The 14,678-nt window shown below is 38.8% G+C and overlaps 1 protein-coding gene across 7 annotated transcripts in view; it reads right to left on the bottom strand.

The window, feature by feature from the left end:
* LOC102398488 (ATP-binding cassette sub-family C member 4) overlaps window positions 1–14,678 on the bottom strand; it is a 171,844-nt gene that overhangs the window by 60,369 nt on the left and 96,797 nt on the right. For all 7 annotated transcript variants that reach the window (XM_045162549.1, XM_045162553.1, XM_045162554.1 and 4 more), the window contains one exon: window positions 13,612–13,758. In XM_045162549.1, the coding sequence (XP_045018484.1) occupies window positions 13,612–13,758 (147 nt within the window). The remainder of the gene's footprint in view (window positions 1–13,611; window positions 13,759–14,678) is intronic.

Below are 14,678 nucleotides of genomic sequence, written 5' to 3'. Positions count from 1 at the left end.
ACACACACACACACACACACGTCAATGCTGCTTAAGACAATTATGGTCCAATCCAAAGGAGCTTGACTGTGCCAGCTAAATGACTAGCACAGCTCTCCAAAAGCTCTGTTCTAACATCTCCACCTACATCCCAACTCCCTGTCCATTAATAGCTTTAAATTTTCTACTGATGACACAGTTTTCTCATCAGACATCAAATGAAAAACGGACATAAGAATTAACCGGGAGAAAAAAGATGACCTGCTGCTGCTGGGGCTGCTAAGCCACTTCAGTCATGTCTGACTATGCGCGATCCCATTGACGGCAGCGCACCAGGCTCCCCCGTCCCTGGGATTCTCTAGGCAAGAACACTGGAGTGGGCTGCCATTTCCTTCTCCAATGAATGAAAGTGAAAAGTGAAAGTGAAGTTGCTCAATCATGTCTGACTCTTTAGCGAACCCATGGACTGCAGCCTACCAGGCTCCTCCATCCACGGGATTTTCCAGGCAAGAGTACTTGAGTGGGGTGCCACTGCCTTCTCCGAAAGATGACCTATATATTTTAAAAAAATACTCAATGTTTATCTAAAACATATAAGGTACTCACTGTGTCACCCAAAATTTCAAACCCTAACCTTAGGTTAGTTAGCAACTTGGTTATAACAAGAAGCAAAAGATACACCTGGAGGCTAGTATAGGAGATTAACTAGTAAAGGAGATTTGAATGGTTAGAAAATTAGACATCAAGGGGTATTAAACCACCATCACTCAAATTTTAGAACTCCCTAATGTATGAGTGAAATCTACTCACCTGGTCTAAAGACTTGACAATTTATTTAAGAAAAAAAAGCCCAAAAAACAGCAGCTTATCTGATAAACCACTGACTGTCTGGATTACACAGGTGCTGCATGTTATTACCACAGCCATTTGTGTCAACAACTATTTATTTAATCTTGAAGTCAAGGGAGAACAATTTTCTAGGAATACTGATTACTCATCATCTTGAATTATGTGCTTGTTTCCCTTCTGTTTACAGGATTATGTCACGACTAACATTTAAAAGTTGGCACCAATAAGAAATACGTCTGTCTACAGTATAACCCATTGGTGAAACTCATTAAGCCATAGTTGACAACTTTTTCATTTTTATGCTAAGTAAAAAGGAAAATAGATTGAAGATTTATATATTAGCATGAGATATAATTTTAAGATGTTATTGCCACTTTATTCTCCAAAAAGGAAGAATAATAGATTTATAGTTCTACCATAGGAAATAAATTTTATGAGCCCAGATCAGTCTGACAAACTAAAAAGTGAAAAAAATTCTAAAAATAATGACTACATAGAGGAAAGCAACTATTTCTTCTTATTCTCTTTTTAAATATTTGAAGCTAATGGAAAAAAAAAATTATTCCATGATCTTGACGCAGCATTGCTGACCTAGATGGATGGAATTATTCATGTACAAAAATATGTTTAAGGACAAATTCACACACACTGTTCAAATATCTCTGTGTAGAACCAAAGACATGGATGCTCTGTTTTTCTTACCACACCCTTAAAAATCTCTATACATTTTCATTTTATGCCTCACACAGAGTAAAGAATAAGATCAGGGACTGAGTCAAAAGAACACTTCAATGAAATATCCACTTGAAGTTCAGAGAGTAATCCTTAACTAATTATTGACTTAAACATCCCCAAACCAGGAACTGAAGCTGAAAATCACCCAGGGCAGACACTCTGGTTTTCACTGATGTGTTATCAACACGCCACTCTAACCCTGTTCTCTCCCAACAGCAGACCTGGAGGCAGGACTTTCCCATCAGCGGAAGCATGACTGTATTTGGAGTAACATCAGGGATAAAGGCTCTTAAACACATAACAAGTCTAAAATAGACTTTCCAGGTGTTCAAGAGAATGAAACATTTCCCTGTGTGATACAATCTATTAAAATCCACTTGCAAAAATGAAAGGAAAATATTTCCAGAACAGAGAACTTAATTTTATGATAGCTTTCCATTTAACCAGAGTATTTTAATAAACTTCCACTCAATGTGTACTTTGAAGCTTGTCAGAGAGACTTTCTATCTAAATGAGGGAAAAGTTTTTAACAGAATCATCCTGTCTACTGAGAATGAAAAGAACACTCAACAGATGATAGTTGATTTCATAATAACACTACTTATGGAGAAAACATCATTGCTTATGTTCGCCTACTGTCAAAGCATTTGTAACACACTTGTAAACAGCCCAAACAGAGCTGTGTGTACATATCTGTAAAGGGCAACACCGAAGTGCAGGCTTCCCTCTTTTTTCCCTAAAACACTTTCAGAGATGTGCATATCACCCAAGCAGTCCCTAAAGAATCATTTCCATATTGTCAAAGAGTCTCGTTAGAAGCCAGGATGAGTCTGCTGTGAGTTAGTAAGTTAGTCACCTTAAATAAAGAATCACTTACTTTTATTTCCTAATTTCCTCACATTCCCAATGGTGCGATTTCATCTTGAAAACAATGCTTCTTTAAAGCTCCAGGAAAACAGGTTTTGGAAGTTTTATGAAATGAAGGGCAATCTCTTATGTGATTACCATATGCATGTTTCGTTTATACATGGATTGAGCGCCAATCTACAGTTGTATTAAATTCTGAATCTGAATCTTTTCTATAGGGAATAATACAATATTGGTACTAGATCTAAAAGAAAAAACAACAACAATTCACTGTCAACAATTATTTAAATGAGAAAAAGGAGTAGAAGACAGGACTTTTTCTTCCAATGTTTGGGACGACACCTGATAACTAGTAAATGAGCAATAAATGCTTGATGAGTGAAAAAGCCCCAGTAAAAAGTTAAGTGACTAGCCCAGCTCATGCAAAGCTATGTTTCCAGCAGAACTGGGACATCACAACATCTCAGCTTCAGTTTAATAATGCCTACTGATTTTTTTTTATAATGGATGAATTCTTCCTCTTTACTTCTTAAGGGACTGTAATTTATAAGGTAAAAAGACCAGGCATCAAATATTTAACCCATATAAGTGCCAAGATTCGTTTTTAAAGCACCACCAAACATATTAAGTGTTGGACAGCTTCATTTCCATGACTGACTGGCATTAGGAGAACTTGGAAACTTTCATAGTCTGGTTTCATGAGCTGCACTTTCCAAAGAAACATGGTTTATTCTTTATGCCACCAAATAACAGAAACAAAGTCCATCATATAAAAATTTATTACAAACTCAACCTTTGAAAATAAACTATAAAAATTAAATTTAATATAAACAACAAGTATGAAAGAAAAAATTGCTCTAATTCACTTGAAAGACTGTGAAGTTCCACTGTTGTATGAGATCACAGCATTGAGACATTCAAACACATTCCTGAACCCCCTTTCTTCTATCCACTCAACAAATACTTACTAAGCAGCTAAAGTTGCCCAATCCTAGAAGTGGAGGCTTTCACAGAAACATCATATACTCTACGAGGGCATAGCACACAAGGCTACGATAAGAGACAGTCAATACAAAATCACCTAAATAATACTATACTTTGTGATAAGCATTATAAAAATGAGATTGAAAACACAACTTTGAAATAAGCATCAATATTATTAATATTTGGATTTTTCCCATTTTCTTGATGCCAAATAATAATAATAATGTTTAAATAAAGGCGAGGTGGGTGGGGAGCAGGGAAGAAATGGTAACAGAACATGAAGTCTTCAGTTAGAAAATGAAAATCAGGGATTCCCTGGTGGCTGAATGGTAAAGCCGCCACTTGCCAATGCAGGAAACACAGGTTCGATCCCTGATCTGGGAAGATCCCACATGGCTCAGAGGAACTAAGTCAGAGCAAGCAACCTGATGGGTGTGGCCCAACCATTGAGCTTGGGCTCTCCAGGCCTGGAGCCACAACTATTGAGCCTGTACAACCTTAGTCCATGCTCTGCAACAAGAGAAGCCACCACAATGAGAAGCCCGTGAACCTCAACTGGAGAAAAGCCTGTGCAGAAATGAAGACCCAGCATGGCCAAAAATAAAAAGATAAGTAAATAAATTTTCTTTTTTTTTTTTAAACAGCAAATGAAAATCAAACTTTGCCTTAGGGTGCCACATATCATGGAGAAGGCAATGGCATCCCACTCCAGTATTCTTGCCTGGAAAATCCCATGGTAGGCTGCAGTCCATGGGGTCCATGGGGTCCATTGAAAATCAAACTTTGCCTTAGGGTGCCACATATCATGGAGAAGGCAATGGCACCCCACTCCAGTATTCTTGCCTGGAAAATCCCATGGTAGGCTGCAGTCCATGGGGTCCATGTGGTCGCTAAGTCAACTGAGCGACTTCCCTTTCACTTTTCACTCTCATGCATTGGAGAAGGAAATGGCAACCCACTCCAGTGTTCTTGCCTGGAGAATCCCAGGGACGGGGGAGCCTGGTGGGCTTCCGTCTATGGGGTCACACAGAGTAGGACATGACTGAAGCAACTTAGCAGCAGCCGCAGCCACATATTAATCTTATATTAAATCTTTGAGGGGAAGGACTTGGGTCATAAAGCAGAACCACTCAGAATTTTCACTACAACAAATTGATATGCTTCTCAATGTTTATTGATGTTGACTCTGACCTCAAAGAACTATGCCAATTTCTCTTGAAATGATGTACTACAAAGATGAACTATGTCATAAGGCTACTTTGAGGTATTTTCTGTTACAAACAGCTAAAGGCTGAAGTAATTGTGTATGTGTGTGTGTGTGTGTGTGTGTGTGTGTGTGTGTGATGTGGGGGTGGCAATAGATAGCACTATTTGAATGACACTTCCTACCCATGGGTTCTTGAATTCAACCAACCATTGGTCAAAAATATTTGGAAAAAAAATTCCTGAAAGGAAAACGTGAATTTGCTTGTACAAAGTATGAGTAATCTAGAAGGGATTTGAAGTATATGGGAGAATGTACATAAATTATATAAGGAACACTGGGCATTTTCAGACTTTGGTATCCACAGGGGTCGTAGAACCAACCACCAAAGATGCCAAGGGATAACTGTACTATGAATTCATACATCCCATAAGGTAATGGCAAATAACTGAGAACACTTATGCCAGAAACTGGAATATAACAGCGAAGTCCTGGGGCCATACATTGCCTGGCTCTGATTTAGCTGAAGGCTGAGACAATACAGATATTAAAATGAAGAATGTATGTATACATACAATCTATGTATACTATAATATTAGGAAGTATTAGTGCAATCAAATAAAATGTCATCCTTATGATCCCCTGAGGTGGTGCAGTGGTTAAAAAAACTAGCCTGCAGTGCAGGAGATGAGGGTTCAATCCCTATGTCAGGAAGATCCCGTAGAGGAGGAAATGGCTCCACACTCCAGTCTTCTTGCCTGGAGAATTCCATGGGCCGAGGGCTACAGTCCATGGGGTTGCAAAGAGTCAGCCAGCACTTAGTGAATAAACAACAATAATTAGGACCAGCACTCTGAACACCGTATGAGCTTCATTTGTCAAATCTTATTTTTTTTTAACATTTTATTGGAGAACTACAGTGCTTTCTCTGTTACTAAGCTAGCAATATTTCCATGTATGATTATTACAGACAAAAAAATGAATGAGTAACCAGAACACTAACAGATTAAAAATGTACACCAAAATGGTGCAATATTTACCAGGAGTAGACAAGCACTATAACAATTACCTTTATAAAGATTACTGACAAAATAACAATAGCAATCAAATATATGTAACTATGTAACTATTTAAACTCCTAACAAAGGCTTTTATGATACTATTAGCAGTAACACAGCAACTCCCATAAAATATGACTTAATATCACCCTGATAAGAGTTTAAGTACATATAGCCATTGTTATGTGAAAAACAGATTTTTAATATGTCACAAGCCAACAGGATTTAATTACCACACCTACTTCAGACTATTAGCTATTTCATTCAAACCTGAAGAAATAATATTTATGTGGCCATTGAGATTCACTATGATTGATGCGATCTTTTGTGTTATTCCCTTTATAGTCACTCACATTTGTTAAAAAATAACAAGGAAAAATGAAAGGGGAAATGTGTGTTTTTGTTTTGCAACAAAGCTTTTCAGATGATGACTAACCTCTTCCTTTGAAGACAAAAAGCCTCTGTAACTAATGTACATAGAAATATGTTCTTTACTATGTGCATTAAGCCAAGAAAGGAAAGAAAAAGAGGGGGAGAGGGGAGCTGAAGGACTGAAGCCAGAATTCAAAGCAACCTGGGGAAGATTGAGTCCACGAAAGCTGTCAGGAAAGTTGTTATTCTTATTCTCAATTTCTTACAGCTCATCTGCTCTCAAGGAAGAAAACTCGTAGTTTCTTTAAACCATACCCACAACAGATCTCACCTGAGAGGAAACATAGCGAGAGATTTGGCATGAATGGGTGTATTACCAATTTTCCAGCATCACTACTAAGTATCTATGTCATGACGAATGATGACACTGGTGAAATATTTTAACACGAAGCCTTGCCTTGTAAATCGTCTGAATGATGTTGTGTCAAAACAACACCTACCATAAATCAGAGGTTTTAGGACCAGTATTTCTTGTTCTAACACGCTACCTGCTCAGCAGAATCACTTGTGCGAACAGGCATAGATTAATGTGCGCTAAGCAGAGCCATCTTACCGCCTAACTTATAGAGCTATAATTTAACAGGCCTATTATCGTCAAGGTAATTTTGACAGTGCTGAAATATTATCCTTGTTAAGAATATGCATTTAGCACAAACCTCAGTGGTCATTTGCACTGAATAAACAGACATGGATCCCTACAATTATTCTTCTTTTCTACCAATGACTTTTTCCTAGCAAGGCAGCAGTCCGTTGACAACTGAGTTTATAAATACTATAGCAAGATGGTTATTCTCAATAGTACAAAAAGCTCAGCATGTTGCTTTCAATTTACTTTCCACTACTTCATGAGTTCATCAGCAACCTGAAGTGGAGGCTAAGGAGTCCCTTTCCAGATTTAAGAAACAACAATCGTTCAAACCTTGACCACCCCTCCTCCTTGCCCCAAACTCAATTCCTCGTTCTCGGTATTTTACATGGGTGAAACTTACAGAGCCTCATCTCCCACGCAGTCAAGTAGGAAATATTAATACTTAGGGCAATTCCAGATGTTTCATTATGGAAGATAAAGAATATGTCTTCTCTTAAACCGTAGTACTGCTGCTGCTGCTGCTGCTGCTGCTAACTCGCTTCAGTCATGTCCAACTCTGTGTGACCCCACAGACAGCAGCCCACTAGGCTCCTCTGTCCCTGGGATTCTCCAGGCAAGAATACTGGAGTGGGTTGCCATTTCCTTCTCCAGTGCATGAAAGTGAAAAGTGAAAGTGAAGTCGCTCAGTAGTGCACAACTCTTAGCGACCCCATGGACTGCAGCCCACCAGGCTCCTCCGTCCATGGGATTTTCCAAGCAAGAGTACTGCAGTGGGTTGCTACTGCCTTCTCCAAAACCGTAGTACTACCAGAAGAATAAAAATAACAAAAGAAATTAGTAAATTTTTTACAGTGCATTAGCTCTAACTTAACTTGATCTATTAAAAAGAGATATAAATTTGTAGTTTTTAAACACTGAATAACTAACACACACACACACACACAAACACACACATACACACAGAGCACAAAAATCAGTTGTGTGAAACAAACATACCAGCCACAACCCAGCATTTCATCAGAGAAGATACACATCTACTGACACCGTGGCTCAGTGTCTTAAAGCCAAATTAGCCAATTGAAAGGAAATCAACAAATATTTATCTGGAATCCATTACACGCAAAGCTCTAAGCCAAGTGTTTTGCCATAATAATTAGGCAGGAACAAACAGGACAACTATCTTCTCATCTTGTCTCCAAATCAAAGCATGAAACTTTAGACACTTGATAAAGATAAAATGTTTCTGCTAACTCTGACTGCGTGGATGAAAAGTGCTTGATCATAATATCTTCCAAAGCTCATGTTCGACTCGGGTCCTACAACTGATCATATTCTACTCTTTAGGAATGAAAATAAAGTCCAGTAAACATGTCAGCAGTGGCCTATTTCAGTTACTAGGGTAAACCATATAAATTAAGAAATCCAAATACCATCTTTGAATTGCTAGTTATTTCAGGACAGCAAAAGAGTTTAATGTATCAGACATAACGAACCTCAACAATGCTTTTAAAAACTGTAACACTAAAGAATACAGTGCCTCAGGCCATAAAAATAGAATTTCCAAGAAAGCTTTAGTATAAGAACAACCAGATTCTGCAGTAAGGTGCCCCTTACAGTATATCCCTGAAATAATGTAGATCATGCTGCCCTCTTGTGCCCGATGTAGAAAATAAAACAAATTTCATCCTCACAAGGGAAACAAAATCTGGGTTTTTAACAGAAATCATCTCTGAATTTCTAAATGACTTACTGTTGACTTGCGATTTGTGTTACCCAAGTATGAAGATCTGATGCAACTGAAAGTTGACTTCAGAGACAGAAGACAAAAGGTTGGCTAGGAAGATGTGGACATGACAAACAGCACAGGAGCGCGGCCCACATGCCCAAAAGGTACTATTCAAACCCAGCTACAATCAAAACATGCAAGAAATGTCTCCTCTGGCTCCTGAAGACTTGTAGCTCTTTAATAAACACACAAAGGAAGTGGGACTTCCCTGGGGGCCAAGTGGTTAAGAATCCACCTTCCAATGCAGGGGGGCGTGGCTTCTATGCCTGATCAGGGAACTAAGATCCCACATGCCACGTGGTGCAGCAAAAAAATATTTATAAATAAGTACACATTAAAAATAAATAAATACAATCCATTCATTAAAAATACGACCTCAAAAAACACTTAATGAGGCTTCCTTGGTGGTCCAGAGGTTAAGAGTCCGCCTTGCAATGCAGGAGACACTGGTTTGATCCCTGGTCCAGGAAGATCCCACATGCCTCAGAGCAACCAAGCCGTGGGCTGCAACTCCTGAGCCCAGGCTTAATAGTCTATGCTCCACAACAACAGAAGCCACTGCCAAAAGAAGCCTGTGCAACACAAGGAAGAGGAGCCCCCACAAGCCATAACTAGAGAAAGCCCACAAGCAGTAATAAAGACCCAGCACAGCCAAAAAAATAACTAAATATATAGAATTAGTTTTTTAAAAAAATTAAGAACCAAATAAGTCAACATATAATACCATTACCGAGGGGTGTCCCAGGTGGTACCAGAAGACTTAGGAGAAGTAGGTTTCGATCCCTGGGTCAGGGGAATCCCCTGGAGAAGAGCATGACAACCAACTCCAGTATTCCTGCCTGGAGAATCCCATGGACATGGGAGCCTGGCGGGTTACAATTCATAGGGTTGCACAGAGTTGGACAGGACTGAAGCGACTTAGCCCTCACACACCATTACCAAAATACGTCAAAGGAAGAAAGTGAAACAGAGAGATGGGTGAGATAACGGGAGGTAAAAGGAAGAGAAAAGGAAAACATGAAACCTAGTTCTGCCATTCTAAGGCCACACACAGATTATAAAACACCAGTAGGCAATGAAGCATCACATTATATGAACAAAGTAAAGCACGTGCATCGAAACATAGGTTCCAAATAGAGAGTAGCCACAGGAGCACTGCTGGAATGTTAAACTGTAGGCAGAGAAACCAGGCACTTTCTAGGCTGACGCTTCCTTCATAGACTACGATAAATATAATGAAAGTAAGGGAACTTGCAAATTTGGTAGAGCAACTGGTGTTTTCAGCAACTTCCCATGGAACCCTGGTTCTTAGCACAACCAGTGCAGTTAGAACCAGTTACTCCCCCAGTGTCTAACACAATTCATGAAGATCTGGGGTGAAGCATCAGAATGGAAACGGAACATTTAGAGTGGGTCCACCAATGAATGAATGCATAAGGCCTTGTGACCATCCAGTTCAGGGTCATTGAGAACCCACTGGCACACGTGGGCTTGGAGACAAGTAGAAACAAGGGAACTCTAGTGAGATGAGTGCAAATCCAGTCAGACTGGGGAAAGCCCAGACCCAATGGGCCTCTGTCTAAGTTTCCCAAGTTCACCATCCCAAGCCCAAAGTCCTTCCTTTCATTACTTTTCTAACTCTGGGAGGTTGTCAGGATCCTGAAATCATAGGAAAAGTACAGACCCCCTACGATATCCTGGAGAGAGACACACTTCACAATCACTGCATGCTACAGGGGAAACAGACTCTGGAAATCAAATCACCCACAATTTTATGCTGGGAACTTTGCTGAATTAAACCCAGATATTTAAGGTAACTTAGAAGTTGAAAGACTTCCTGGCAGTCCAGGGGTTGAAACTTCATCTTCCAACACAAGGGTTGTGTGTTTGATCCCTGATTAGGGAGCCAAGATCCCACATGCCAAGAAAAAAAATCAACACAGAAGCAAAAAGTTGAGCAAGTCAATCTCTCTGCTGTAGAAGGGGATTTTTAAAAAAATATTATAACTATTAAAACACATGAAAAGATGCTCAACATCACTCATTATCAGAGAAATGCAAATCAAAACCCCTATGAGGTACCATTTCACGGCAGTCAGAATGGCTGCGATCCAAAAGTCTACAAGTAATAAATGCTGGAGAGGGTGTGGAGAAAAGGGAACTCCCCTCACACTGTTGGTGGGAATGCAAACTAGTACAGCCACTATGGAGAACAGTGTGGAGATTCCTTAAAAAACTGGAAATAGACATGCCTTATGATCCAGCAATCCCACTGCTGGGCATACACACTGAGGAAACCAGAAGGGAAAGAGACATGTGTACCCCAATGTTCATCGCAACACTGTTTATAATAGCCAGGACATGGAAGCAACCTAGATGTCCATCAGCAGATGAATGGATAAGAAAGCAGTGGTACATATACACAATGGAGTATTACTCAGCCATTAAAAAGAACACATTTGAATCAGTTCTAATGAGGTGGATGAAACTGGAGCCTATTATACAGAGTGAAGTAAGCCAGAAAGAAAAACACCAATACAGTATACTAACGCATAAATATGGAATTTAGAAAGATGGTAACGATAACCCTGTGTACGAGACAGCAAAAGAGACACTGATGTGTAGAACAGTCTTATGGACTCTGTGGGAGAGGGAGAGGGTGGGAAGATTTGGGAGAATGGCATCGAAACATGTGAAATATCATGTATGAAATGAGTTGCCAGTCCAGGTTCGATGCACGATACTGGATGCTTGGGGCTGGTGCACTGGGACGACCCAGAGGGATGGTATGGGGAGGGACGAGGGAGGAGGGTTCAGGGTGGGGAACACATGTATACCTGTGGCGGATTCATTTTGATATTTGGCAAAACTAATACAATTATGTAAAGTTTAAAAATAAAATAAAATTAAAAAAAAATTATAACTATTAGGGTACGCATAATCAATAATCTCAACTATGAGGTATAATTCTTACACATTACTTGCTTTTCCAAAGAAGAACAAGATAAAACAAGTATAAACAGTACAAAAAATTTTTATTCAAACAAATTTAAAAGTCATCACTTAAAATTTTTCATTAAAAAAAAGTTTTACTCTACTAACAAAAGAGTAAATAAATAAACTGTGGCTCCTAAACCTTTTGGGCAAGGCAGGCCTGTCTTTGCAGTACTATTTGGGCTTCTATTTTCTTGAAGGAATCAGGTCCTGTTAATAGTCACAGGACAGGGAGACATGATACATCCTAGTGTGCCGGCTACAGTAAGATGAGTGATTTTAAAGATTTACGCTTGGGCCCAAATCCCGAAATAATTAATTAACCAGCAACTGGAGAAGCCTACAGGGGTTGTTGATGCTTCCAACGTTATGACTGTAATTTTCACATTAACTGAAAAGTGGAGCAACACCACAACCATAACAGCACGGACTCCTCCAATTAGTTTGTCTCCACAGCTTTATAATAAGACGAGATCTGTATGGGCCCCTGCAACTTTCCATCCTGTGCTCCACCCAGTGCTTGGATGAAACATGTGCTGGATAAATCTACACAAGAGGCTGCACGAACAGCCTCATTTAATCCTCACACAATGATATAGGAAGGGCAGCAGTTATTCCCATTTCACAGGAGACGAAGTGCCCACATAGCATGTGGTCATTGACTCAAAGAGTCATAAAGCCCTGACTTTGATCTAAATGCTGTGAATATACTCACCTGCTGAATTCTAACAGTACTGACATTCTGGCAAGTGTGGGAATAGCATCCCATTTTCCAGACAAAACTGAGATGCAGAGTAAACAACACATAAGTATTAATTAAAATTTGACCATTAGTAACTAGCACCAGGATTGAAACCAGGCAGTTGGCTCCACAGACCACACTTCAAAACCAAGACAGACAACATCCTGCCTTGAGATCTGCCTACCCAAGAGATCTACCTTGCTTTGGCCTTGGTCACATGGCTAGCTGATGGCCAGGCCAAGGCTACTTCTGTCCTCTCTGCAGCCCACCTCCCTGCCTCAACAGGTCCTGTCAATCATCACCTGCAAAAACAAAGTCACCCTGGGCCTCGGCACAAGTCTAGTCAACTAGACAGAATGGGCACATCCAATGATGAACTTCATGGAAACATAGCTCAGGAGGCTACATTCTGAAGTAAGACAGCTTGAAGGCCTCAAGGTGGAGTAAGCGAACACTGGGAAAGCTCCCAGGACTCTCATACTGAGAAACTTACTACTGAGCATCCACCTGCTATGTATGTACCACAAAGCCTCTTACATTTTACCAAAACTCCACTATAAGCTATACAGTTATTTTATTTGAAGAGGATATCTACATTAAATTAATCTTGGATGTTAATTGATTATTCATTACCATTTTAGGTAGGTCTCATACTCAGGGCACAAGCCAAAGCTCTAGGACCCTAGATATGCATGGGCAATGAAAGAAAAAACCACATAGCTGGTCTTGAGTAGAGATTCAGTGTAACAAGGTTTGAGTAGAGACCTACCTAAAGTATGTAACACAGCCTATGTTTTAGCAACAAGCACAAAATATGTAAATATGTTTGCATTAAATGTAGAGAGGTTCATTTGCCACACAAATCAGCTCTTAAATCATTCTGCAAAGTAAGCATACATTTATATTTCCACACTCATACAAAATTGGAATAAAATTATATTCAGATATACCCTGGTGGAAGAAAAATATCAGTAAAGTTTTTTGCACAAAATGGATCGATATGCACAGAGATTTTCTTCCAAGCAATTCAAATATTAAAAGTAATCAGGCATTGGCAGGGGATGGATACATGTATGTGTGTGGCTGAATTCCTTCACTGTTCACCTGAAATTATCACAACACTGTTAATTGGTTATATCCCAATACAAAATGTTTTTGATGTTAAAAAAAATAAAATTAAAAAAAAGTAATCAAGCATTAAGTACAATAACAAGACATATTTACAAGTTCCTTCACTATTCACTTGAAATCATCACAACATTGTTAATTGGCTATTTCCCAATACAAAATGTTTTTGGTATTAAAATGAATTAAATTTTAAAAAAAGGAATCAGGCGTTAATTAAGTACAATAACAAGACACACTTACTGAAAAGTCTGGTGTCTGACCTACCTATTGGATTTCTATCGAAGAACAATACCGGAGCTCTCAAAATGGACTCGAACATTTGATTGTGCAAAGTTTGTGAAGAACTAACAAGGACAAAGAATACCAAGAGAGATCTGACGATGCCAAACAGGACAGTGGATGCAGTTAACCCTGAAATAAAGAAACATCATTAAGCCCAAGATCTCTGCCTTTGATACAAGAATGCTAAGCCATGCCAAGCAGCTTATAAAGATATTATATCCTTACCCCATCAAGTATCTGGATTCTAGAAGAGTTTAAGTCATTCACGACAGACATTTTAAAAAGAAGAAAACAAAATACACTGTTTTCCTCTCATTAAATATAAACTTCATGAGGGGGAAGGAAATGAAGTGTAAAATAAAATTTCATTCCAGTATAAGTTTCAGTAAAACTCAGAAAAAATTTTAAAAGTTGTTGGTCTTCCCTTCACATTTCAATTCTTAATAATTACAATGTCTCATAATCTAAAATGGTGAAAGGCTTTGGTATCGGCATGTTAATGAATAGGAAACACAAGAAATGATTTACTATCATGTCCTTATAGACAAACCCAAGTAGCTTTAAAGAGTATAAAAATACCACATAAATCTGCAAGCAAAAAATCTAACTGAACTGTAGGAAAATACAAATTATAAATGTAAATGAACATCAGTATTTAAATTACATTTTGTTAATAATAGAAATGAGGACCACTGTGCATATAAAAATTAGAATACCCTCCCAACATCTTTTGAATTCACAATGCTAAACAGAGGAGGGATAACTTCTGTAATAAATATTCCATTAAGTACTTTATTCCCTTCTGATGAGACACTTAAATTCTGAAATTTAAATTTCAGTATTTAAATTCTGAAAGCTATTCAAATTTCTGGGTTCCATCAACAGGCATTTGCCTTAGCCCACCATCCTATGAATATGTAACATAAACCCCCCCTTCCTCCTTCAAGCCCCCATAGTCCACCAATTCAGAAGGTAAAAAGCTAATGGTTTTAGAGTTCTTAGCAAGAGATCAACAAAATACATAGAAAATTTCAATGAGTGGGTTCTTA

The sequence above is a fragment of the Bubalus bubalis genome, chromosome 13, assembly GCF_019923935.1.
Source record: "Bubalus bubalis isolate 160015118507 breed Murrah chromosome 13, NDDB_SH_1, whole genome shotgun sequence".
Classification (NCBI taxonomy): Eukaryota; Metazoa; Chordata; class Mammalia; order Artiodactyla; family Bovidae; genus Bubalus; species Bubalus bubalis.
The sequence above is the reverse complement of the archived record's forward strand: the minus strand, read 5'-3'. Positions and strand labels throughout refer to the sequence as shown.